We start from the raw sequence: 27331 nt of genomic DNA, 5'->3' as shown, positions 1-27331 counted from the left end.
GAGAAGAGTCGCGCGGCGCTATACATTTTTCTTCTACTTAGAGCTCTCGACGTGAGCAGAGCGAAAAAGTCCTATTGTACATAACGAAATAAAGTCTTTTGTATTCTTATAGTAAAATCTGTCGCGTGTGCTTATTTCCCCTCGTGCTCTTTTTCTTGTGGAAGCACAGCTTTGGCTGTGTGGAACAATACATCCCACATATTTTCCCACTGGTTGGCCTTGCCGTTGGCGCACTTTCTCTAGCTGAGTTTAATAGTGAGCAACAGTTTTGACTGTCACATATCTTTTTGTTAAATGTGTCATGAATGCCTTTAGGTTTTTGAAATCTTAGCTGCTTACGCTTATGTGTGCGGCACCTTGCTGATTTTGCAATACGGCTCTCTTATTTAAATCTTTTTGGTCATCTCTGACCCAGCTTTCTCGGTTTCTAACATCTTAAATATAGTTCTTAAGTGGAAAATTTTGTCCTGACTAATATAGGAATCGATTAAATCGCATGCTTAAATGAGATTTTGGCACTGAGAGACTCCATCAGCACTGCAAATCCTTGACACTTATTACAGAAGATATAAGTAATAAGGAAATAGTTAAATGTGTGTGTTTGTGAGTGAGTAATGTGAATGTTTGTCTGGTGCATGCGTGTAAGACTAGTTTGCTTTAATTTTTATAGGTATACGCTTGAAGATGGAGCCATAAGTGTTCTGTATGTATGCCCAGAAACTAATGTGAGAGAATGTAATCAACCACGCTTGTACGATACCATCTGCTCTAATCAAAGGAAATACATCGCAGCGATTTCTAATATGGCATGTGTAGCTTTATATCCTCAATGCTGCACCACCATGGTCTAAGGCATTATTTAAAACTTTCTTTTTGCGTTGCATTGAAGTATTTGCCTTTTAGCGCGCTTAAATACACTATCGCTGTATCTACTGTAGGCAACTGACTAGCATACGTATTGTTACCAGTGTATGGATCTGTGCTTGTATTTTTGTGCATTTATTTGAGTGTGTGACAATGCAGGTGCTTACGCCGTAATGCCAACTATACTGTTTGTATCAATACAGTAATCATATGCTGGTTCATGTAAGGTGTTTGGTTCTGTTTGCTTACTCTGCCTGGGTGTTATATAAATTTATTATCAGTCAATACACTACGAATGCGGATATTGTGTATTTTGTATGGAGATTTATGTACTTGATAGCCTGTTATAGCCAAAAGTGTGTGCTTGAATACCAGGCAGTATACAAATAGTTGTCTATGTTCACTGCTACGTGCAGTCCGTCGTATACAACAACTTTAACTCTACAGCTAGAATTTCTCTAACTTGGTTTAAGAGTGCGAGCTTTTTTTCGACACTATTTACTGACGCACGCCTCTATCTATTGGCATGTGAAAGTAACTTAACAGACCCAATACTGGTTTTCCTGAACTATAGTTATTCATACCTTTTTTATATTTACCACGATTATACATCTCTAAAAATATATGTGCTGTGACCTAATATGTTAGATAATATTTATACACCTATATGAGTGTCCTGTATACAGAATGCGCAGTTAATGTGCCTATAAACTATGAATAAGGCAAGGGCAAATTTTAGTAAGTTTTGAATTATTAGTAAATTTCTATTCTTTTTATTTCTTTAATATTGAGAATTTCCTTTTTGCAAAGATGATTAAATTGTCGAATTGTTTGTTGATTTCTGCTTTAAAATCTTTGATTTTATTTTCGGATAATCTGATATTTAATTTGTGCAAATTATGGTAAATTTCTATTTTATCGTCAATTAATTCCAATTTTCTTTTTTAGTAAGCTTTTTTTTTCTCATAAGCTTTTTCACAAACAATTTCTTACCACTACTTTTTCTTCGTATTACTCGCAAAACTATGTGTTTGGGGTTTCATTAAATATTGTTTTATAAAAACAGGTTGATTAATTGTGTCTACATGAGTAAAATTATCAGATTATATTAAATCCTTACTTCATCTTTCAGAATTCTTTTGCTACAACTAACAATATCAAGTTTAAAAGTGTTTGCGTATACATATTTATTATTTTGGTAGACCGCTTAAAGTAGCAGATCTAGGATAAAGAGCGGCTGCTATTTCAGAAGAACTAATGGCCGTTAACCACTCTGTTTAGCAGATTCAGGATAGGAATAGACAGACAGCTCTGGCTAGCAGATCTTGGGTGTAGAATGTCCGCTACTTCAGCAGGACTAAAGGAATAAGCGGCTCTTGTAAGCAGGTTGAAAATAGGAAAAGTGTATTTGTTTTGTCTTTTTTATCTTAGAAGTTTGTATCTGTGTGTGTAGTATTTTAGAGGTCACTCATTTTTATTTTTTTACTATTGCTTAACACCCAATCTTATTTTATCTTTTTTTTTATTTCATAACAGTGAAGTTTTTTTGTTTATTTTATCGTTAATTTAATAATGTTATGCCCTCCGCAAAAGTACAGCTTATACACGTCCGTGCACACTGCACTACATAAGGTGTTACACAGCATCCACTAACATGCTTCTTTAAATAGTGTTAATTGTTTCTTTAAAAGAAGCACTAAGAGAACATATTCATAAGCGAATGAATAATAAGAGACTCAACCACACTCTGCTACCAGTTACTTTTAAATTATAAATTGTAATTGTTTAACATTACTATCCAGTAAGAACAGAATGATTGTGGAATTTAGTCTCACGCTCCCTGACGGGCCGCGGAAGTAGCAGTTTGTCTAACTACTTAATTGTTTACTCTTCTTAGTAAAATGTAATATAATTTATGATATATAAATATATAAGAATGATAAAAGCTTAAGTACCTAGTTTTATTCTCTTTGGTTATAAAATGTAATTATAATTATAGCTTGTTTCTGCATTAAACATCGTTGATGTCAATCCATTGTCCAGTAGCTTTTTCTTTATTTATGGCCTTTTCAGGTAGATTAGTTAATTACAATCACTTTTACTTTATTCAACTCGTTGTCAATTGGTTAACTTCTACTTAGTTTGGATAAAAATTAATCTTACAAATTGATAAAGATAAGAAGAGAACAGTGAGTCACTCTTTAAAAGAAATATTTAGCAAGTTACTTATATAAAATTAATTACTGCACTTAATAAGAGGCAGCGGGCTACTAACTAAAACACCACGCAAAAATACGCACCTTGCACGAAGCTTTGGTTTAAGCTTCTTTGTCTTACATGCTATTGGGTCGGTACTCGATGACTTCATGTGTTTAGGCTTAACGGCTCGCTTTGGTTGTCACTTGACGCTTCCGAGAGCCACGAAGTATACAGTGAGCTTTGTTAGGTGACAACTTTTGTTAAGTATGACTCTTTTAAGAGTCTTAAAATGTTATCATTGAGGAGATAAATATATAAAAATGTATGATAAAAATATAATAAATAAAATAAAAATTAAGAAACCCTTCTTATTAACGCAAGTCATCACTTAACAATGCTATGGCATAAGGTTCAATTGAACACGATTTATAAACTTACAATATTTTTTTCCAAGGTTTTAATGCTATAATGATATGTTAATTAAGAAATTTTATTGCGTTATCCATACATTTTTGCTTAAGATATCTTCCAACATTGAGAGACACGCAATAAAATTTCTTAATAAACATTCCATCATATCATTAAATCCTTTGAAATAATAAATATCTTAAATTTATATTTAAAATAGTTTTGATCAGAGGTTTTGAAAAAGACAAGAAAAAAGTCATAGCTTAATTATGCTTTTGAATTTAACAAAAGCTTTAAAAAATAGAAAAAAAATTATTTGAGTAAGAAGAGACGTCTTTTATTACTAGATATAGAAAAAATAAATTTGATTATTGCAATAAATAAATATACGGAAAACAAATTTCGTTTTTTTCAATATTGTTGGAAAATACATCAAATAAATGATAACACCAATAATTTTTGCCCTGCTTATTCCCTAGGAATGTTGTTTTGAAAACACTTGAGCAAGGACCAACGTGCTTCTGAAAAGAGGTGAATCACCTGCAAGTGGCTCGTGACTGAAGTGCAATGATGATTCATGTACATGCACGCTGGCCTATACTGACCAGAAATAAAAAACAAAATATTTTTCGATAACCGTAGATGCAAAAGTTTAACAGAGAACCGTTAAACTAAAGGGTTTTATCAAAGGTGAACATAATTTTAGATTAGGATCGAATAACAAAGTTAAATATAAGTATAGCTTAGAATTCATACGTATAAATAAGCAAAAATGTTAGCAGAAGCCAGAATTTCCACAAACATTTAGTACACACTACACCAGTAGCAAGCAACTACATTACATATTAACTACGATAAGCGTAATGATTTGCATTCTTTTTGTAACATTTAAAACATTCAAAACTACCGAAAAACCTAATTATGTTAACTTGCGACATGTTATCATTATTACTATTGTTATTATAACTATTATTATTTTTATTTTTTTATCAATATTATTATTATTACTATTATGATTATTCTCGTTTTCAATATTATTATTATTATTATTATTACTTTTATTATTATTATTATAAAATCCACCACTAATATCATAATTATAAGTTATTACGGCAGTGGCCACCGTTTCGGTATTTAAGTAGAAGTATTGATTGATAAATCATTACACAGTGATTGTTTATTTACCCGAGCATTAATGTAATTGTTGAGCGATTTTCACCGCTTTTTTTCAGCCAGTTTAGTTGAACAAATGACCAGTGTTAAGCATTAGTAAATATTGATAATATTCTGTCTTAATGTTAATGGTAAGTCACATTGAAATCTTATAAGATTTGGATGTAAAAGAGAAAAAAAGGGCTAGAGTAAGTGAATCAAAGTAAGGCTTAAAGTCTACATCACAAAATTGTCTTATTTCCTCTTTTCCCATTTTTATTTTTTTTTGGCCGGGACCTTATCCAAACAAACGTGCACACCATTATACACCAGGGTATTGGTACCCATGGATCACCGAGAACTACTGAGTTTTGTTTTGTTAACGCGCACACCATTATGTGCGACGGTAGCGATAGCATCAGAGTAACAACTAATCGCATTAACGCAAAAACCAGTACTCGCGACAATATTAGTACATCCGAGTCAGGTCACAAGCCAACTTACCATTAACCTCTAAAAACGATACCTTTACCACTAACGGTGCTAGTAGCATCTGGATCGCGGACGAAATACCCTTTGGTACGCCCGCACCGCTCCGGGTAAAGTTGACCAACCTTAGATGAGCCATGAGCAAGTGTATCGGAATATTGCACAGCAATTAGTTATAGTCAGGTAAAACAGTCGTAGCCCCCCCCCCTTTGCAAATACCGTGTCGTTAATTAGAACTACACCTTTTGCCGTGTTCCATTTGCGTGCCCAGTGTGTGTCCTGAGTTAGTAAGCAAAAGCTTAAACTGAAATAGTATGTCGTGCCGATGTAATAATATGTTTATTGAGTTATATAAGTAGAAAATAAAAACATGTTACAGTATAAAACGACAGAGACTAGAATAAAAAAAAATAAACACACTAAAAATGAGGTAAAAATAAATAGAAGCTTTCCCTATTGATACAATACTATATAAAGGTTCCTTACAAAGTTTTGCCTACTTCATATTAAATTTTGACCGTGACGAGTTAAATAGCTTATTCAAAAAGCATCTGCATGGAAGATTCAGCAATAACGCATATTAGAAAAACCGGTTATAAATCTAATAATTTTGTTTTAAATGATTGATTGACATTCTAATAAGAAATATTTTTAACATTTATGACTAAGCCATCATAACTAAAACTGTTTAAGTCTTGGATAAGTCGTTCAAATACAGCTGCATAACCAAGTTTTTTTTTAACATCGAAATGAAAATTTACGACTGAAAAAATGTTGCTTAATTTTACAGCAAATTCTGAAAGTAACTAACCAGTCTCTGGCTATTAGTATTAGATCCCAACGCATTTGTTGGCTCAAAATAAGTGAAATAAAATGTTAAGGGTAATCCAAGCTTCCTGTTGGCATCAAAAGTCTCGCTATGACCTCTACAATATTTCTTTTTTATCTTTAAGTATATAACTCACTACGTATTTGCGTTTCTTCAAATTGTTTATACATTTTTGAACTTTAAGTAACACTCCTAGTATTTATTACAATTTTGAAGCTGTGGCATAGCTTTTATCACAAGCTTTTAGTGCGGTGACTAAGTCAAAAAATTCTGTAACAAAAAAGTCCAATACGCCCACTCCACTAACCATGTAGCTTGGCCGAACGTGTATGTATATGGTATGACTGTACGAAGCTTGTACGGATCGAGACGAGCTACTCCGACATCCAATAAAATACGTAAGCAGCTGTTTGTGAGACAGTAAATTGGTGTATAGGTATCCATCATATCTTTATATTGCCATACTCACCACATGTGTGCCACACAAGTATACATGTAGGTATATATATATATATATATATATATATATACGTGTACTTCTGTACAACACAGTGAATAGTGCTCTCGACTGTGGAAGAAAACTAAACGTGACCAGGTCAGCTTACCGTCAGTGAAATTAACGCCAGACGTCGCTAAGTAGATGGTGCGCTTCAATACGTAGAAGGACAGTGGGGCAAATAGCCACCATTTATAGCACATATTGGTGGCGGTCAACTTGAAATGGTGAATAGCATTTTACATCATACCACTCCACAATACCATTCTACAATCGCACTTTCGCTGCACTGCGCAAGTGCGTAGGGGCAGTGCAATAATAGAAGAGGCCCTGCAATGACTTAGGCACAGAACTGTTCATCTATATACGTACACTGGAAAAAAGTGGGAGGTGCTGAAAATGGCGGAGCCAATCAGCACCGCTTTACGTATACGCCGTACTGTCCCTTAACCCACTGTAGGCACACTGAAATTGGGAGGCATGAGATTTAAAAATAGAGACCTTTATAAATGAAATGTAAACGGGATTAATTCGGTAATCCCGTAACCTGATTAATTAAAATATTATTATTCATGATGATAATTAATCAACTCATCAATTGTTAATTAATATTTAGTTTGAGTATTATACATCATCAATTAAAAAACATTTTTTTTATTGTGAACATTAATTTGCTCTAAGTTTTTATAACGCAGCGAGCAAAAATTATTTTATCCTAACGTCCTTGTGGCTTAATAATATTTCTCTACTAAGAAAAGTTGAATTGCATGGTCTACTGATGTACAAGGCAAAAAAAATGCGCAATAAATTAAGTATACTTTTAAAAAGTAACTATTGAAAATATAAGTATGCTTACCTGTATATTTTGAGCCATAAGATCTGATGATTCCAAATATTCAGCTAAGTATACTTATATTTTAGGTTAACTATCCCAATTTTCAGTGTTATAATCTGCAGTAATATTTTGTAAGATTAACTGATTTATTATTATTATTATTATTATTATTTTTTATTATTGAACTAAGTCTAAGTGTGACGTCTTTAATTTGTGAAATTATGCAATTAAGTTGTTACTGGTAAGGCAACAAGAAAATATTTGAAGCATTCAACCATACTTTCTACAATAAATCTTTAATGATATAAGATTTTGTGATTTTCTTATTCTTGTGGTATTGACGTGTCGAATACTAATCAATCATTCCCTCTAGTGATTAAAATTGAATATCTTTGACTGTTTTACGAGCTATTGAAACTTTTTTCATCGGTCAACACACTCTAAAGTATAACTTGTAGTCATGTCTATTCTTCGTGGAGAAAAATGATTTAGAACTTTATGAAGTTTCTTTGAAATTTGCCATGGCTTAAAAAAATAAAATTTGCAGAGATTGAAAGAGCAATGATGAAACTTTACTTCCACAAAATTTTAAGGTAGGAGAGCAAAAAATGCGTTAATTACAAGCAAATAAAGACGATACCATGAGAAAGTTGCATGGTGACAAGGCGGCAATATACAACGAACTTAATAGTAACAGTATGTCGCCATGTGTTGGCGTGACGCAGGCAACAACTGCACACCTCGCTGTCGTACGACTTGCTCATACCATTGTCTTTCTTTGCTTGTAATTCACGCATTTTTTGCTCTTCCACTCCAAACCATAGTGAAATCAGAGAAATGTCATGAACTCCTGACTCATTTTTCTCTACGAAAAATAGATTTTGAGAAAAGAAATATCACTATCGGAAAGAGCAGATCCAAAGCTATCGATATGCACTTGTTAACTATATTTTCAGCTATCACTTAGCTATGATGAGTTAGCTGAACACTGCGTGTTCAGGCAAAATTTGCAATTTTACGATTAAAATTATATTTAAGAGATATTCTAGAAAAAATAGTTTATCTCACAGACATCTGTGATGTATGTATATTAAATACTAGCTTACAAGAACATAAAGGAAAAAGTAAATTTACTATGATACTTTTAAAGTAGGTTGTTACATCTTATCTTAAGCCTATGTTTTACAATAGAAAAAGAAAACTTAGGCAATGCTATTTAATTGATTACCCTGTGAAGCTTAACCTACTTACTCCATTTTTTTTCGTTGATTTAAAATCATAATGTTTTAACCTCTGCACGAACTTAGTAATGCATGAAAGCACGCTCTTTTTAGTAAGTCAGAAACGTAATAATCAATAAATTGATAATTCTGTTTATAATAAATTACATCTTTCGGGCCAACTACTTTAACTGACATATACAACGCTCCATCAACGTCGCTCTAAGACTGCAAGTAATCTGTTATCAATTACTACATAAACAGTACTCAGGCTTTGTAGAGGCCCACATAGAACAAAATATGGCTGTACCTTTGCATCGTAAGATGTTAAACATTTTTTTAAATTTTAAGTTAAACTTTTTATAAAATTTTTCTCTTTATCTATATCTTTTTTAATCGTATATAATTAAACTTAAGCATAATTTATGACTGATGTTCATGAAAAAGTTGTATCAGTGGTAGAAATATTTTAAATTATTAATTTTACTGATGTATAAAAAATGGAAGATCAGGTTATGTCTTGCCTGGTCGCTTTTCCCCCTGCTCAGCTTTAAAAAACATCATCAAGTAATGGGACAAATAATGAAAATAACAATAAGATTAATGTATGTGCAAAACTAGATTCAAAAGTACGACAAACTAATGTTATGTAGAAATATCGAAGATCGAGATTTTATACATTACCTTACATTGGAGAAAAAAAAAACATACCTTTACTTAATAAAGAAATTTTTTCGAAAAATGTTTGCAGTTTTATATTTTTAGTGTCTTTAATGCAATTTTTACAATTTTGGAAACTATACCGTGCTAAGTACCTGAGCATGGTTTTTTTGGCACCCAAAATTGTTTCAAAGTTTTGTATTAGCGCAAACAAAATGTCATCATTATTAGAAACAACAATGTTCAAAAGTAATGTTAGTCCCAAACAAACCAATACTTATCCTTCAGGAACCTTCAGGTAATCCCAAACATGAATACAATCCAAATATTTGTTGCATTTCTGAGCGTTTGAAAATATCTTTCCTCTTTTTTGTCGCAGATTTTCGCTGTGTTTATTAAGCTTGTGTCTATTACAAAAATCTCGCATGTAATAGCACTCAACATACGCTGTATATCTTGACACATTGATTATCACAAATTTAAACTGCTATGGTAAATATTTTTGAATAACAAAAATTTCTTATTTCAATCAAACATTTTTTTTTACAAACAGTCTTTTAGAGTTGCTTGAAATGTTTCAGCTCTTATCGCATTAGATCTGAAGTACCGATTAGAATAAGACAATTGAGCTCTGGTAGTGACGTCATCAACACTTGAGCTATACCATTCTTAAGATAAAATTTTAGGGAAAAGCTTATGCAACTGATCCTAATGTTGTAAAAAGTCCTGACGATAAAAACTACAATCAAAACTATAAATTACATAAAAATCATAAATGTTTGTTATATTTCAATGTAAATTTTATCTGTGTCATATGTAAGCTAAATCTATAGACGATGCCTACTAATGCAGCTCACTTGAGAATTAATTGTCTATTATTTAATCACAGAATTTGATCAAAAATTTTTCAAATATGTAGGAATTTTGTAAATTCATCACGTGAAGGTGACTAGATGTCATAGTACAAATCTTCATCTCATTGACTTAAAAATTATGAAACTTAAATTCTTTCCTCTAAATTTAGTTATTTTAACATAAGTTTATTGTACTTATTAAATTATAAGTTCAATATTGGGCATTATCGCGAAAAAAAAACATCTATTTACACAGTTTAAATGTCACGCAGATGAGATGCTGTGGGGACACTGTCCCGTCGGACAAGAACATCGGCGTTCCCTTCTCCCCGCGCGCCTCCCTCCTATCGTCTTCGTCGAGCTGCGCCGCTGTGCAGTTCAGTTCTCGCACAGTCGCCGCTCAAGCGTACTCGCTCCGGGCTATACTCATAGCTCGTACCACTAGGCACATGTTACTTTGCATATTGAATAAATAAGTTGTTCTCGTTCAATAACTAAAAGAGTACATCATTATCCTGGCCCGATTCACCTCCTGGTGAATCTCATGAACACGGCAGAATTTGGGGCTGCCTTCCTTCTGTCATACTTTTGTATCTAGTGGCTTGGTGACCAACAGCACTGCAGTACCGATCACCTAGCAAATACCCCTAATTGGTGACCCCGACAATTAAACAACGTGACACTACACCAGGATCACGCTGAGCGAGCAAACAAACGACAAGCAAGCCACGCTGCGATCTTCAGGCTCAAGGCGATCATCCTCAGGGCTGATAAGCAGGCAAGCCTACTCTCATTCGTCATCGCCTTCTTAACCTTCTGCACAGTAGGCAGCGTTTGCATCATCGCCACGAGCTAAGCCTAAGGAGCATAACAACTCGTCACAGGTACATGTACACATCGTTTGAGTATCAGTGCACAAGACATTTTAGAGTCGTTTTTCTTTTTTAAACAACACACGGCGTTAACCAAAAAGTGCGCGCGTTTTACGCTTTTCTATTTTGCAGTTTGTACACACGTGCTCTCGCATCTTCTTTTGTTCGCATGCGTCAACCGTTGTTAGTTCTTGGAAGTGTGTACGACTCTCGCGCTGCTGACAACTGTCGCTATTCCAAGAAGGGATTATTTATACGTGCTTTGTACTTACTTTCCATTGCGATTTCGATATTCCTGTTGTAATCTTACATTATTTTTGGATGTGTACAATTCAATTTTAAACACTTTTGTGCTTCCATTGGTTACGCTAAGCAAATGTCATTTTTTAATAGTAAGCGAGCAAATCGTATAATTGTGATTCACTGATCCGACAATTTTTATTTTAACTGCGTTTTACTGTTATTGCTCATTCCGACATTTTATTTTTTTAACGGATTAATCTTCATTTTAATTTTCTTATTCTTTGTTTTGCGTGCTCTATTTATTCTGTAACAATTATGGAAGTGACAAAAAAGCAATTCGATCAGCTGATAGCACAGCTAGCTACAGCAAACAATTAAATTGCCAAACTCGATCGTAGACCACAGCCTACCGAAAATTCTGGTAACCCCCCGGCAAATGTAGCAGCGTACCACGCGCCCAAAATCTCGCTATTCAATGGAACCAACCCACATGCTTAGTTCACTCTCGTGCAAATCTCTCTTCGAAATGCAAAAATAACAAATTCGGTTACGCAAGCAGATTTTGTGGCGGAAAAGCTTGGAGATCACGTTCTCTGTGCGCTTGATTTGTTAAATCTAACCCTGCGTCCAGCAGATCTCTACGAGCAATTAAAAAAGCGTGTGTTGGATACATACGGCGGCTCAGCGGAAGAACGCCTCCGTCAATTATTGCGAAATCAGGTCTCACTTGAGGGAAAACCTTCGCTCATTCTAGCTCGCATGCGTGCCTTGGAGACTGGTTGCGGGGACGACATCCTCCGAGATGTTTTTCTGGAGCAACTTTCCCCTACCTGTCGCGCTGCTTTGTCCATTCACAACATAACCTCGTTGACACTGTTAGCCAAGGTGGCTGACCGCTTTTATGCTGCTCTTCCACCTGATGGGTCCAATGTCTCGTCTGTCAACTCACATAATACGCACAGTAATGCAGCTACCTCAATCTCCTCTCAAATTTCTGCTCTACGAGCTAAAGTATCGGCTGGTCGTTTTCAGATTTTTTCAATGGACGACAAGTCTTCCAACACTCTAGAGTAGCTGTCCTTTAACGTCAACGATCTCAAAAAGCAGTTAGACATTATTACGGGTAATGCTCCCGATCCTCATAAAACTTGGCAGCGAAACCGCTTCCAGTCGCGAAATTACGGAAAATCTAACAGGAACAGAAGCAAAAGCAACCAAAAGAAACCCATTGGTGATCAGCTTTGTTATTATCATGAAAAATTCGGCGACAAAGCTCGCTTCTGTAAAGGTGGCAATTGCCCAAGAAAATCACCAGAAAACTAGACTCTCCCTCTCGTGTAGAAGCGTTGAGTGGGACCTCAACTTCAAAACGCTTCCACATTCGGGATATCGACTCTGGCAAAGTCTTCTTAGTTGACACAGGAGCAGAAATCTCCCTCCTCTCTAAGACAGATCCCAATGCCAAACCTTCGAACTTTAAGCTCTTTGCGGCCAACAATTCAACCATCAACACCTACGGTGAAGTCAATATGGCTCTTTATTAACGTCTTAAACGTCGCTTTCCTTAGAAATTCCGTTACGCTGACGTTCCAAGCCCAATCCTTGGCGCCGACTTCTTGAATTTTTTTAGGCTAATTGTCAAACGACAAAAAGCCAGCCTCGCCCGTGACAGCTAAAGATGTATTTCATCACATCGAGACCAATGGTCCTCCTGTCACGGAGCGCACTAAGCGCCTCAACCCTACAAAATACAAGGCAGCTCAGAAAGAATTTGAGAAGCTGGTCAACCAAGTCACTTGCAGATACTCCAAGAGCCCCTGGGCCAGTCCTATTCATATGGTTCAGTAAAAAGATGGTTATTGGCGAATCTGTGGCGACTACCGTCGCCTCAACGCCATGACAGTTCCAGATAAATTTCCTATTTCTTACTTGCATGACTTGAATAGTCAATCTACTCGGCAAGAAGGTCTTTTCAAAGCTTGATCTTTACAAAGCGTATTATCAAATTCCTGTAGCACCTACCAATGTGGTTAAAAATGCGGTTACCACGCCATTTGGATTGTTCGAGTACATCTTCATGCCATTCGATCTTAGAAACGCCACATAATCTTTTCAAAGGTACATCAATAGAGCTCTAAGTGATCTTGACTTCGTTTTCGTCTATCTGGACGACATCCTCATTTTTTCTTCCTCCACAGAGAAACATCAAGGACACCTTTGAATCGTTTTTGAACGCCTCAAACTTGTTGGCCTCAAAATTAACGTTCCCAAATATGAGTTTGGTAAGTCGAAGATAGTCTTCCTTGGTCACCCTATTGACCAAGATGGCCCCAAACCCTCCCCGGACAAAGTACAGGCGATTGCCGACTATCCCAAGTCCAAAACCGTCGTCGAACTTCGCAGGTTCCTGGGTCTCATCAACTTTTATCGCCACAGCCTCCCTCACGCTGCCACTGTACAAGCCCCTCTGTATGCATACACTCACAACAGCAAAAAAAAGACCAAACAGTCATTGACTGGTCACCCGAAGCTGTTAAAGCCTTCAAAAAAGTCAAGGCTGACCTTATCGACACCTGTCACTTAAAGCATCCCTCTCTAGATGCTCCTACGCGTCTCGTTACCAATGCTTCAGATTTCGCCATGGGCGCAACCCTTGAACAACAGCTTAATGGAGATTGGAAGGCATTAGCGTTTTTTTCACAAAAATTCTTCGCGTCTCAGCGCAACTATGCCACGTACGACAGAGAACTTACGGCCATTTTCGAATCCATCAAGCACTTCAAGTACTTTCTGGAAGGAAGGAAGTTCGAAATCCTTACTGACCAACACCAGCAACATGACATCGAACTCAAATCTCTACTTGAGTCGTCAAAATGCTTCTTAAACCTCAAGAGCATTAAACTTGGTCACGACCATCTACGACTCTTTTGTGATTTGACCGGCAAAATTTTGCGCCCTTATATTCCAAAGACACTGCGCAAACGCATCTTTGACCTTTTTCACTCGTCTTCTCATCCTGGCCCTAAGGTCACTGACCAGTTGATTAAACAACGCTACGTCTGGCCCAACATGCACCGTGACATCAAAACTTGGTGTCAAGGATGCCTCAACTGCCAGCAGTCAAAGATTTCGCGTCTTGTTAAAAATGAGCCTAGTCAATTTGTCGCCCCTGACGACAGATTTCGACACATCCACATGGATATTGTTGGCCCCTTAAGGACTTGTGATGGCTATTCTTACGTTCTCACGATCGTTGATCGTTTTTCTCGCTGGGTAAAAGCTATTTCACTCAAGGACATCCAAGCTTCCACAGTACTCCGGGTCTTCCAAGAAACTTGGATCTCTCGTTTTGGTGCCCCAAGATTCATTTGTACTGATCAAGATTCACAGTTCAAATCTGCCATTTTCAAAGCCTACCTTTCTTTTATAGGCTGCCAAAGGAAACGGACTTCAGCTTACCACCCAGAGGCCAATGGCCTCATTGAGCGCTGGCTCTGTAGCTTCAAAGCTGCCCTTATGTGCCACAATAGTCCCAACTGGGTAAAACTTTTACCAACAGTCCTTCTAGGCCTTTGCACTGCCGTTCGAAGTGACATCGGAGCTTCGCCAGCTGAATTTTTATATGGTACTACTCTTTGCATTCCAGGCAAATTTTTCGTCCCAGATAATTTTTTTGCCGATCCACAAATCTTCATTGAAGATTATCGTCAACACATGAGGGAACTCAAACCTGTGCCGGTAGAACACCGCCACAAACCTCGGCCCTTCTTCTTCAAAGATCTCCACACTTGCTCTCACGTTTTCCATCGCTCTCACGCAACTAAGTCTCTTGAGCGACCGTACTCAGGACCTTACAAGGTCATAGAGCGAATCTCTGATCTTGATTATAAGATTGACATAAAGGGAACTCCAAAAGTTGTCACTACTGAGCAACTCAAGCCAGCTCACTTTGTTCCCAAGGATCTCACTACTCCAATGCTAGATCTTACTGTACCCGCAATTCAGCCTCCAAGGCCCATACCTATCTTGAAAACTTACCCTTGTGCAAGTAAGTGCAAGGAGAAAATTACCTTTACACTCGAGTAATTGTTAAAACTCAATTTTTCTTACCAAGACCTGATTTTTTCATTATTCAGCTAAGTTAGTCTCTAGTTACTTAATAATTACAACTGTGATTTTAGTATGTACGATTAGGACAAACTATTATATCATTTCTTTTCTAATCGCAAACCAAAGTTCTACACTGAACTCGTAATCAATGAGACTTTTTTACCACTGTAAACTTAGCTTATAACTTTTGTGATCATATATTATATATTATATATTTAAGTAGTTTTAAGTTAACAATGCCACGTGCTACGACTGTCTTTGTGTAAACTTAGCTTGTTATTTCGTGATCAAAGATCGCACATGTAAGTAATTGTAAGCTCAAAGTTTTGCGTCCTAGCATTTAATTTTTCATTGTAAACAAATGATGCGTTCTTTTTATCAAGCCCTTGCGCTTTGGCTCAAAACACATGCGTTTAAAACCGCCTCAATAATCTTAACTTTTATAATAACATTTTTATAAATATCGTACTGCGTTACTAGGGGGGGAGTGTGTGGGGACTCTGTCCCATCGGACAAGAACAGCGGCGTTCCCCTCTCCCAGCACGGCTCTCTCCTATCGTCTTCGTCGAGCTGCGCCGCTGCGCAGTTCAGTTCTCGCACAGTCGCCGCTCAAGCGTACTCGCTCCGGGCTATACTCATAGCTCGTGCCACTAGGCACATGTAACTTTGCATATTGAATAAATAAGTTGTTGTCGTTTGATAACTAATAGTACATCATTATCCTGGTCCGACTCACCTCCTGGTGAATCTCATGAACATGGCAGAATTTGGGGCTGCCTTCCTTCTGGCTTGGTGACTTACAGCACTGCAGTACCGACCACCTAGCAAATATACCCCAAAATGCAATGACCGATAGGAGCTAGTTAGAATAACACTCTTACATAGTAAAGTATCTTGTGAATGGATTCTGTTAATTCATCTCAACAAATACTCTAGACTTAATTGAAAAATAATTTTACTGTTTGAAAAAAAAGGCATTTCAAAATTTCTTAAAAATACATCTAATTAACTTAATTATTTTAACTTAGTTAATTTAATTAAGTTAAAATTAATAAATTTAATTAATTTAACTTAACTTAATTTATTTATTTCCAGTAATACAATTTTTGCATGCCAACAAAAAAAGTTAGACAGACTTATGGTGAGTTTCGATGGAGTCTGTCAGTCTGTAGACTGACACACTCTCTTTCATTACAGCCCACTTAAGTGAGAGAAAAATACATTTACGTAACCGAGAAGGATTATATTTGGGCACGTGATCTGACCCTTCTCTTACCCTAGTGGGATGTGATGGAAGCAAGTGTGCCAGTTTTCAGACTGTCAGGTTCCATCATATCTTATGTTTAGACCTACTCAGCCAAGTCTCCAGCCTTCACCAGCTTGCCACCCACACACTGAAACCCTCAAGGTGAATTCATGCCACCTAGGGTAGAACTACCTAAACTGTGAGATCCACGGCAGCTTATTTCTGCATACTACAAACTACCTTTCGGCCCCAAAACAAATGGCATACAAAACGAACAGAAGTTCAACGAATCTACTACCGAACTAGCAAAGAAATGCCAATTAAACGATCACCCGTAAGAACAGGTTTTCGTTTAAGCAGGTAAGCATGAGATAACGCACTTCTGGTAACTGGTACACACCCAATGGTGCTCACAGCATCAAACTCAAGTATCGGTAATCCAGCACCCCCACCTTTACCTCCTTTTACCAATATCATTGAGCTCACAACGTTAGCACAAATATTCTCACCTGAGACACACGATACGCGTGTCGAATAACTGATCCATCTAGCTGATTCGCAGATTTCGAGAAAAGAAATGGCCAATAACTAGCAAGTACCTACCGCACTCCAAAACTAGGAGGCCTTTGCACAGGTGTTGTTCACCCATCACCCACCACTTCTAGAGTTACTTAACGGCGATCCCGAGAACCCTGCAGCATACATTACACATTGCAATGAATACATTGCTGCCTACAATATGCCAGAAGGTTAACGTGTCAACATCATCGAAAAGGGACTGAAAGGGGAAGCAGAAAAATGGTGGCAGTGCTACCGTAGTATTGGAGTCGATTGGGCTCGCTTTCACGAACTCTTGAACAACTGATTTAACAACTTGTCGATAAAAGAGGCTCTAGTAGCACAACTGTACGGCACAAAGCAAGAAGAAAGAGAAAGTATTGGGTCCGTTCTTACAACATAAGTACATGATGTACCAGTGCGTCCAGCCAGTTGAAAATAAAGTAATGCGTATAGTAACAATCCTAAATTTATTATGTCTGAACATCAGAAGAGCCCTGTGAGCGTACACGCTTACAGACTTTGTCAGCAAAGGCTTAGAAGTCAAACGAGATGAAGAGGATAAAGTGGCAATAAATAAAAAGGTGTGGAAAGACGCTCAAGATGACAAAACAAAGCTCAACACAAATAAGAAAACAAGTTAGGATTCTTTCAAATGTTGGTACTGTCCTGATTACTTTCACTAAGATTGTCCAGTGCTAAAAAACTAACGGAATCATTCGGAGAGCTGGAGAGAGGCGAGGTAATCACCACCCACTCCCGTCCAGCCGACAGACAGCCGGCAGTAAATCATGTCGACGGTAGCTGTCCTCTCCTTCCATAAGTAACTGTAAACACTGGAGAATAAAACATTCATGCACTATTAAATGCGACAGAAGCTCACAACAATATCAGCCTAGGACACAATTCTGTAACGATCACTGTACAAGCATACGAATACGTGGCAAATTTGGCAGCCGATGGCTCTGAACTGACCATCATTGGGAAGACCAAGACTCATTGCCTTATACTGGAAGAGCAGTTTAAGAAAAAGGTTATAATAGCCCCCGATCTACGGAGCTCTCTCATTCATGGCTTAAATTGGCTCAAACAGAAGGAAGCCATTGTTTACTTTACGCTAGAGGTGCTCTATTTTGGACAAAACGTCAGGCTTACAGTGCCATTAGCTCGACAGCCACGACGACACATGATACCTGACATTTGCAACCTACATCTCGATCACGAATATCTTGAACAATATTTGAATACCTTCCGCGACATTGTACAGAAACACGCTAAGGTCTTTGCCCCTATCAGGGGCATATTACCACAAACAAAAATTGTAGCACACAGAAGAAGGGTGATGACTCAACGACCATTTTGACTTCTAAACTGCAACTACTTTAAAAAGAAAAGAAGGCAAATTGACGCACAGATCCACTAAATGCTGAATGCCAGGATAATTGAGCCAAGCACATCCCCATACAAATCATCGATTGTAGTAGCCAAAAATAAGGATGAGACGTTTCTTTTTTGTATTAATTTCAGGCGATTTAACTCAGTTAGCGAAGATGAAGCTGAACCCATTCCAAAAATGCAGGACTCACTACAAGACCTTGGTGAGACCACGATCAATTCGAAAATAGACCTTTACTCTCGGTATTGGCAGATTTCTATAGAACTAGAATCCAAGATCTACACGGCTTTTAGCACACCTTCAGGAGGATGCTATCACCTTTGGATGATGCCTTTTGGCCTCAAGGAAGCACCAGGAATATTTGTCAGATTTATCACCCAACAAGTTCTTACGGTATACATCGACGATTTTTGTAAAACCTAATTGGATAATATACTATAATTTTTAAAGGACTACTCAACCTACCTAGTCCACAGTGCTAAAGTTCTTGAAAGATTTAATATACACAATCTTACTGCTAAAGATACTAAATGCTCCTTTGCAAAATCAGAAATTGAATTTGTGGGTGGCATAGTCACGGTGGGTGGAAACAGTGCCAAATCAGAATATCTAAGCACTCTAATAGATGCCCTTATCCCTAGCTCCAAAAAACAGCTTCAGTCGTTCGTAGGATCATGCAAATGGTTGCGGCAATATATCCCCAACTTAGCTATCATACTTACACCTTTGATGGATCTTCTACAAGCCAATCGAAGCTCTAAATGGACCGCAGCAGCACAAAAATCATGATAAGATGGTATCAGCCCTCCCTCGGACCCATAAGCTAACAAGGCCAAATCCATTTAAAAGACTCATTCTGCAGACAGATGCAAATTCATTGGGTCTGGGAGAAGCCTTGTATCATGATCAACTAGACGGGGGAAAGGAAGTTATCGGCCACGCTGGCGCAAAATTTAACCCAGCAGAACAGAGATACCTTTCTAACGAAGAAGAGAGTCTAGCGATTACATTTGCCATAAAACAGGTCCATGACTCTTTGGGTAGAAGACCATTCACGCTAAGGACCAAGAGCATGATTCTTACCTGGCTATCAAAGTTCAAGAATACAAGAGACAACTTTGCAAGGTGGGCCTTGCTACTGCAGAAGTCTTCTTTCATAATACAACATGTTCCGGGTCAGAATAACGAGTTTTCGGATACCCTTTCACGTCAACCAGCGGAGAAACACCCAGGTGAGCTTGTCAATAAGGATCAGATCTTACCACCACCTTTCCAGGGGGAAAGCCCCACAGTACGAAAGCCAACTGTATACATTACCCCATCAAGAATCAAGGTCTTGATGATGAAACAAGAATTTTGTAACAGGAAGATAAAGTTTGTCAAAGGATCGTCGAACGGTATCCAATATTATCAAGGAAGGTCAATCTCACCCGAAGAGAGCAAGAGTTACTAACAAAATACTGAATTAGCAACAACACCCTATAGCATAGAATTTAAGAAGCAAAGCCATATATTATGGTAGTACCGGAGGCTGCAGGAGTCTAAGTACTTTACAAATGTCATGATACAGAAGTATCCAGCCTCCCTGGAGCTGACAAAGCAATTCGAACCATTCAGAAGCACTGCTTTTGGTCAGGATTACGGAATGACGTAACAAACCATGTAGGCCTCTGCCATATCTACACTTGTGCCAAAGGGACAAATTAACCGCAAACAGGACTTTAACCCCACTAATCCAAGGAACTGTGAGATACCCTAGCCATCGAGTTCATGGAACCCTATTTTACCAGCGGAAGTAGAAAGAAGTTCATCCTCGTTGTTACGAATCCTTTTTCCAGATGGGTAGAAGCGTTCGTCTTAAGCTCATTAGAAGCCCGATGCACAATAAGAATCCTTGATTATGAGGTATTGTTATGTTGGGAATATACGAATCATATACCGTCAGATAATGGGCCCCAATTTACCGACAAAAGGTAGCAACAAGCATGCGAACAGTGGCAAGTCATCCCATGGACAACAGACATATATCACCCTTGTGCAAACCCTACTGAACGGAGGAATTAGGAACTCAAAAAGGAACTTTGGCCTTATCTCCAAGGAAAAAATCACAAAGATCGGGATCTTCAACTCCCACAAATTCTATTTCAACTTAGAAGTCGAATAAACGTAGCCACTGCTCCCCGTAAATTGCTTACAGGTCAAAACATAAAACGTCCAGGAGAGTGAAAGCTACAACCTTCAGCAATACCTGAGCTAACATTGGCAGAAACAATCGGAAAAGCCCGAAGGAACCAACAAAAATATCAACAGAGGTAAGCCGACAACTTGACACCAGGCAGAACATGTAACATAGGCGATAAAGTATACCTACATACCCATTACTTAGTAAAGGCCTCTGACTATTTCTACGCCGGATTCGCACCCAACTGTAAAGGACCATAAAAAATCCAGGTAATAACAAACGTCGTAACAAACCTTGTAAAGAGATCAGAAACCACCGTAAAGACTTACATTAGCCAGATGAAACCAGCTTAAGCCCAGCAGCGTCTAAAACATAGTCGGAAAACCCTTACACTAGACGCTGCTAAGGCTCCTCATGATGACAAGCCCACATCAGCCATTAAGAATTTTTCAATCACTTATCACATCGAAGCACTGGACTAACCAAGGGAGGACCAACAAAATTCAATATCGAAAGACAGACCACTCATTACCACAGCGCAAGATCAAGAACTTTTGAGACCTACAAGATATAATCTTAGACCTAGTAATAAGCATTAATTTTTACCGACGATTTATGTAAACTCGAATTGCTCACCCCGAAAACAAACAACTGCACGCAAGCGTCTTAAAACCCCCCAAATTTGATGGCCCTGAAAGGGACAGGTACATCTGTATTCAGCTTTGCCCCTGCCACTAAGCACTTGCGTACAATTGTTACCCCCTCCACTTTAACATCAGTAAAATTATGGCATGACCAATATGAGAGGATGCTTTCAAGGACTTGCAACAGTCCTTGCCTCATTAGAGAGCACGGTCGCTCTTGGCAAGTTTAAGATACTGTCTACCAATTGGGCTAATCCTACTACAACTAGTGGCACTCAGGAGTAGTCTGACTAGGGCCTTTACAAACAAAGACGACCACTATCACTCCTATCAAATTTTTTTTAAGTTATACTTCTATAGGCACGTTATGCGTGGGGGTAAATCAATGATTTCGAATTTTGACCTTAAGAAAAAGTGTGACGAAAGTGGATTTTGATTCTCTCCCTTCGCCCATCCGCTCGTGACGTACTTCCGGTTTCTGTTACACAACATGATGCCACATCACATCATTATGCCACACATTTTAAGTTCAATGAATTTCAAATTGTTCTTCTTTTAACTAATACTAAAAAAAATAAAAAAAATAAAAAAAAAAAAAAGGAGTTTTAAAAGAGATTTGAACCCCCAACCTCTTACTTTCTGGTTACTGCCCCAACCTACTCTGCTATGAGCAGGCCGAAATGTAAAAAATTAATAACTTCATTTTATCTCACAGTTAGTAGCTTAGTTGTTATGGAAGCTTTTATTTAATGTACATTTATTTATTTGGTTTAGTTATAAATCAAATAAATAAACAGTTTACTTTAAAAAAAGAACTTTTCTTCATGTTTTTCCAAGAAAATTGGCAATTAGTATATCTTAGTAAAGCACTCTTCCAATTCATTATTGAATTTTTATTCCTACGTATTCAGTTTGTTACTTTTACAATAAATGAATAATTTCTTATACAATTCTTCTATATTTTTTCCAAATCTTAAAAAATTACAAAAAACGTTTTTGTACTGTAATACAATAATTTGTTTTCATTGCATTTTATCCTTTAAAAATTTGTTTAGTTGCGATTGAAGATATTTTTTGACTTAAGGACGTCTTCACACAGTTTTTGGGGGTGAGTTTAGAGAAATGACAGGAATGCTAATGTGAACAGTAAAGCGAGCAATTGTTTCTCTAATGTGGATGTACTCAAATATATGCTTTCACGCACACCTCATCTCCTTTTTCTCAATTTATATAAAACTTAACTCGTAGGTCTACTTAAAAATTTGATTGGTTTTTCTCAAAGTCATCTTTTGTACCCAAAAATTAGGAGATTCCTGCAAATTATATACTGAATCACCAGAAGTCATAGTTTGCGGACTTTTTTATAAAATGTACATATATTTTTGAAGATGACGATGTCGTAGGAAAATGTGGATTGGTCGAGCTTAAGATACACTCAGAGAAAAGAACAATACAAATGTGATAGCCACTAACAGGAGAACCTTTTTATAAACAAAATAAAGATGACACTCTTATCAAAGAAAAAGAGAAACAAGGATTTTTTGAAAGATCATCATGTACTTGGTGTTCTGCCATCATCTTCAAGAAAAAAAAAGGTTCTACAAGATTTTGTGTTAACTTTTAGAAAGTAAATACAACATTGATCTAAGATTTATAGTTTTTACCACAATCTAATAATACATTGAATTAATTACTAGAAAAACCGTGGTTTTCTACATACAATTTAAAGAGTGGCTACTGGCAAGTGAGAATAAAAAATTGAAATACGTATTGTATCCAAAGGAAAAAAATTGAAATATCCAGAAAAAATCAAGACTGTTTCAAAATCGCTAATTCTAAGAACAAAAAAAAACGCTTATTAGTTTAAAGGATCTAGCTCGTACTGTATACGATTCATCATAGGCTTTCTAAATGTTGCTTGACCTTTCCATAGTCCAACATTAAAAAGGAGTGGTTTAAATGGTCTTTAAAAAGTCAGAAAGTATTTCTACAGTTGAAGGACGTTCTTACATCTCCTTCCATTTCAGCTCCTTCTTGATTTAATTGTGTTTTCATCTTTCATACTAACGCATCTTATCTCGGCATTGGCTTAGTTTTGTCTTAAAGTCTAGAAAGTAAGGTAAAAATTATAGCTAATTATGGTTAATTATACAGTCTGTTAGAGAAAAATTATTGTGTAACTTGTCAGGAGTTATTAGCGTTTGTTGAGTCAGTAAGGCATTTTGGTTGTTACGTACACGGAGAGGAATTCATAGTTAAAACAAATCATCCCGACTCAATTTAGTTAATATCATTGAAAGAGCTGGATGGCCAGCTAGCTAGATGGGTTGAATTATTAGGTTAGTGCAAATTCAAGATTTTTCTTGAGAAAGGAAATATTCACAAAAATCCAGATGACCATGTTAAAAAAAACTGTAAGTACTGCTATCGGGTTGAAGAAAAGCTTAAAGCAGAGGATAAGACAATCGGTCAAATCGTTTTTGTTGAACGAACAGGATCAGACTGGCAAAAACATCAGATAGAATACAAGGCAATACGAATAACTATTGACAATGAAAAAACTAACACTTATCCAGACAAGCAATAAATTTCAGCAAAAGACTAACTTACTAAGGTATACTGTAGTATACTTAGTCAATAGGATGTATTTGTTATTAAGGATAGTTTTACGTAAAGAATGGATCTTACCAAAGTTAAAGACCAAGACTTTACAATTAGTCGTTGTGGAAAAGACGATAGACAAAGTTCTACAAGAGAGTTACTAGAAGAACACTTTAAAATAAACAAAACACTAAAAAGGATTAGAAACAGGTTCAACTGGGCCAGTTTCAAGAAGTATGTTGAGAATCAGTATTACACGTTTATGACTTGTGTTGCGAAAAGGGTTCCATCAGATAAAAAAATTAGTGAAATGAAACTTTATAACTCAGGTGCACCTTTTAAGACACTTTTAAGGATTGATTGATTTTAAGGATTCCGCATTATTTTAATAGATATTCGAGGTCAGTTCTAAACATCATGGTTAAGTACCAATCATCTTATTGTCGTGATAGGAATTTAAGCTAAATAAGTAGTAAATTCAGTAACTAACTGCTTCTTTCCCCACCTCTCTCAACCTTCCCTTATAATTTAAAGGTCCTCCCTCCAGTTTTTTGGGTCTCAAACCCACGGCATTCTAAATATCTCTGGCTTTAAAGCTAGCATGCTAACTACTAAGCCGTTGAAGCTCTGAGAAAAGTTATGTAAAAATTATAGAATACCATTAATTAATTAAGCATTAAGATCCTAATATATCACGAAAAATGAGACTGTGATTGATTTAGAAATGAATTTCAAGGATCTGTTTGTTAAAAATTATAGTAGTTAAAATAAAGTTTGAAATAAAATTTTTAGTAATTTACTTAATACTTGAGATGGTTGTTAGAATATGGCAATAACATTTTTGTAGAAGATATTAAGTTTTCAGTTTTTGTTAAAACAAGAATAAGGTATATCTAGTTATAGTTTGGACCGAAATTGCTTTAATTTTATGACCTCAAAAGATGTCAAGTCATAGGACACTTTACTTACTATTAGATTTAAACGTAAAAATATATTTTATAGGAACACAAAACTGTTGACAAAAAAGTTACGAGGAATAAATGTCTATGTTTCGGACAAAGCTTCAATGACTTCTAAAAATGCTTTAAAATAAGTAAATGAAACTTTTAACATTAATTATATAACAATTTTCCGTTCGATTAAAAATTATTTATTTTAGGAGGCAATTTTAGACAGATTTTTTCAATAATAAAGCATAGTAGTCAGAAATCTATAATAAGTAAGACTGTAAGGTATTAACTTCTATGAAAACATTTTAAAATGTTGATATTAAAAAATAATATGCAGTTTAAAGACTAATAATTTTCGTTATTATCAGTCGACATTAGAATGGTACCATCAAGTCTTTTGAAAATTCTCATAGATGAAAAACTGATAACGCTTGCAACCAAATTTATGATAATGGTAAAAATAGCTGCCTAAATTAAGTAATTTTAACTTTTTCCAACAAACTTTCATATACTTCGAACAATAACATTTTTCATTTTGTTAATGGGATAAACGATTCTATTAGCTAACAAAAACTCGAAATACTATAAATGAATATATAAATGAAGGAAAAATTGTATCAACAATAATTTATTTATCTGAAAAGTTACAAATCAATCATGAATAAATTAATGTTTATTAATACATCTAAAAGCTGCTCTGCTAATATAAACGCATTTCCAAATTAAAAAAAAATATGAACCAAAAAAAATGTATTTTATTTAATAACTTACTTAATTTAAAATAAAACCGAATGAATTAATACACACTAAATTAACATTAACATTAAAAATAAGTTACAAACTGAACGGTATAATGAAGTTATTGGTTTTTCTATGTCGAGCCTGCTTATAGCAGAGTGAGTAATGGACTCGCCAAGTATGCAGGAGGTCGGGGGCTCAAATCTCTTTGGGAACTGTTTTGTTTTTTTTTAAATTATTTTCCTTTTTTTTTTTTTAAATTGGTTTCACCAAAAAAAAAGTATAATCCAAAATGTGGAGTATGGTATGGTGCGATGAGATTAGATGTTGGATGATATGGGAGGACCGTAAGTACGTCAAGAGGAGCGGGGTGAAGGGGGAGAATCAAGCGAAATCCACTTCCACTAATCTGAAATCGTTAACTTACACCGTTGTGCCTATAAAAGTATAACATCAAAAAGATTTGGGACCTTGATCACTGTCATGAGCTATAAATTTTCTAAGTAACTATTCTTTCCGTGTACAGTCAAACACTCATTCTCCTTGCCTCTAATTCGCACACTTTAGTAAACAGCCTCGTAGAAGTAATATTTTAATTAAAGATACCATTTTTAAGCTCACGCTTTATGGCTTCTTCACAAAAACTCTTGTTATGTATTACAGCTACATAGCTTTTCTCCTATACGATACACAGTCTTTTTTCTGGTTTTGATGCTAAAAAGTTAAAACTGAACGAACATCATTAAAAGGCAGATTAAAACGCGTAAGCAATCAACGTATACCTACAAGGACTGTTTTACCGATGGCTTAAAATTTTTTCATGCCCGCTTAAGAAATCGTGTGCAAGTTAAAGTCCTTTGAGCCACAAGAGACGGCTTAAAGTCAAGTTTCTACTCATGGCATGTCTTAAAATGTTAAGGGAAATTTAATGAGTTCATAAGAATGTCCTTATCCCTTTAAGATAAATTCATAAATTTTTTTTATATTTAGTCATATAACAATAAAATGCATTTTATAACCTCTAGTTTTACATGAGCTCTTGTTTAAAAAAATTTTTTTCATGGCAGATAACAGATATGGTGAATCTCCATTTTTTGGCACTACTGGAAGCATTCTTAGATTGTCACACAACTTTATTGAATAAGCTTCTACCAATATGGAATTTACTAATATTTTCACCTAACATCAAGGTGTGGTTTCTTTATTGTATTTATGTCTTGTTTTCTTAACCGTTCAGAAACTTCAAAGAATAATTATAATTCTTCTAGATGCCAGGACATGTACTTTTACGGCTACAACACTCCCGCTACGCATACTCACATGCCAATTTAGACATGGATTATTCTGAACGAGGGCTTAGATCATACTATTTCCATTGGTTACGAAAATTACAGTTCAAAATGGGTCAAATAGAACTGCAATCTGCTAATGTAACGCAATTTTATTCAATATAAAATTATTATTATGAAAGCTACAAATTGAACAGTTTTACAGGCGTTTTATTGTGCATCTGATGAATTGAAAAGAAGAGTTACCAAGAATTTACTTTAGAACATGTATCGTATACTTAATAATAAATATTGACAACAAATCATCATTAGGAACTTTTGTCATACAAAATGTATACCTAGCTTGTATCAAGTAAAGGGCTTAACTTTCTTCTAATATTAGACTTCGAAACACGATGGTTAAATAAAATTAATTTAGCCTTTTTCTGCAGCAAGAGAAAGTCATCCCATTATATACTGGCAAAGATATTTATGAAAAAACCAAAGATCATACGTA

The 27331-nt window shown here is 36.1% G+C and overlaps 1 protein-coding gene across 1 annotated transcript in view; it reads left to right on the top strand.

The window, feature by feature from the left end:
• LOC106644454 (protein unc-79 homolog) overlaps window positions 1-27032 on the top strand; it is a 742398-nt gene extending 715366 nt beyond the window's left edge. The window contains exons 8-9 of the mRNA XM_089592466.1: window positions 26614-26736; window positions 26815-27032. Of these exons, the coding sequence (XP_089448592.1) occupies window positions 26614-26736; window positions 26815-27000 (309 nt within the window). The 3' untranslated portion in view covers window positions 27001-27032. The remainder of the gene's footprint in view (window positions 1-26613; window positions 26737-26814) is intronic.
• Window positions 27033-27331: the final 299 nt, after the last annotated feature.

Source organism: Copidosoma floridanum, unplaced genomic scaffold, assembly GCF_036245765.1.
Source record: "Copidosoma floridanum isolate Cflo_tuat_1 unplaced genomic scaffold, Cflo_Japanese_pri ptg000017l, whole genome shotgun sequence".
NCBI lineage: Eukaryota > Metazoa > Arthropoda > Insecta > Hymenoptera > Encyrtidae > Copidosoma > Copidosoma floridanum.
This window is presented reverse-complemented; position numbering and strand designations above follow the sequence as displayed.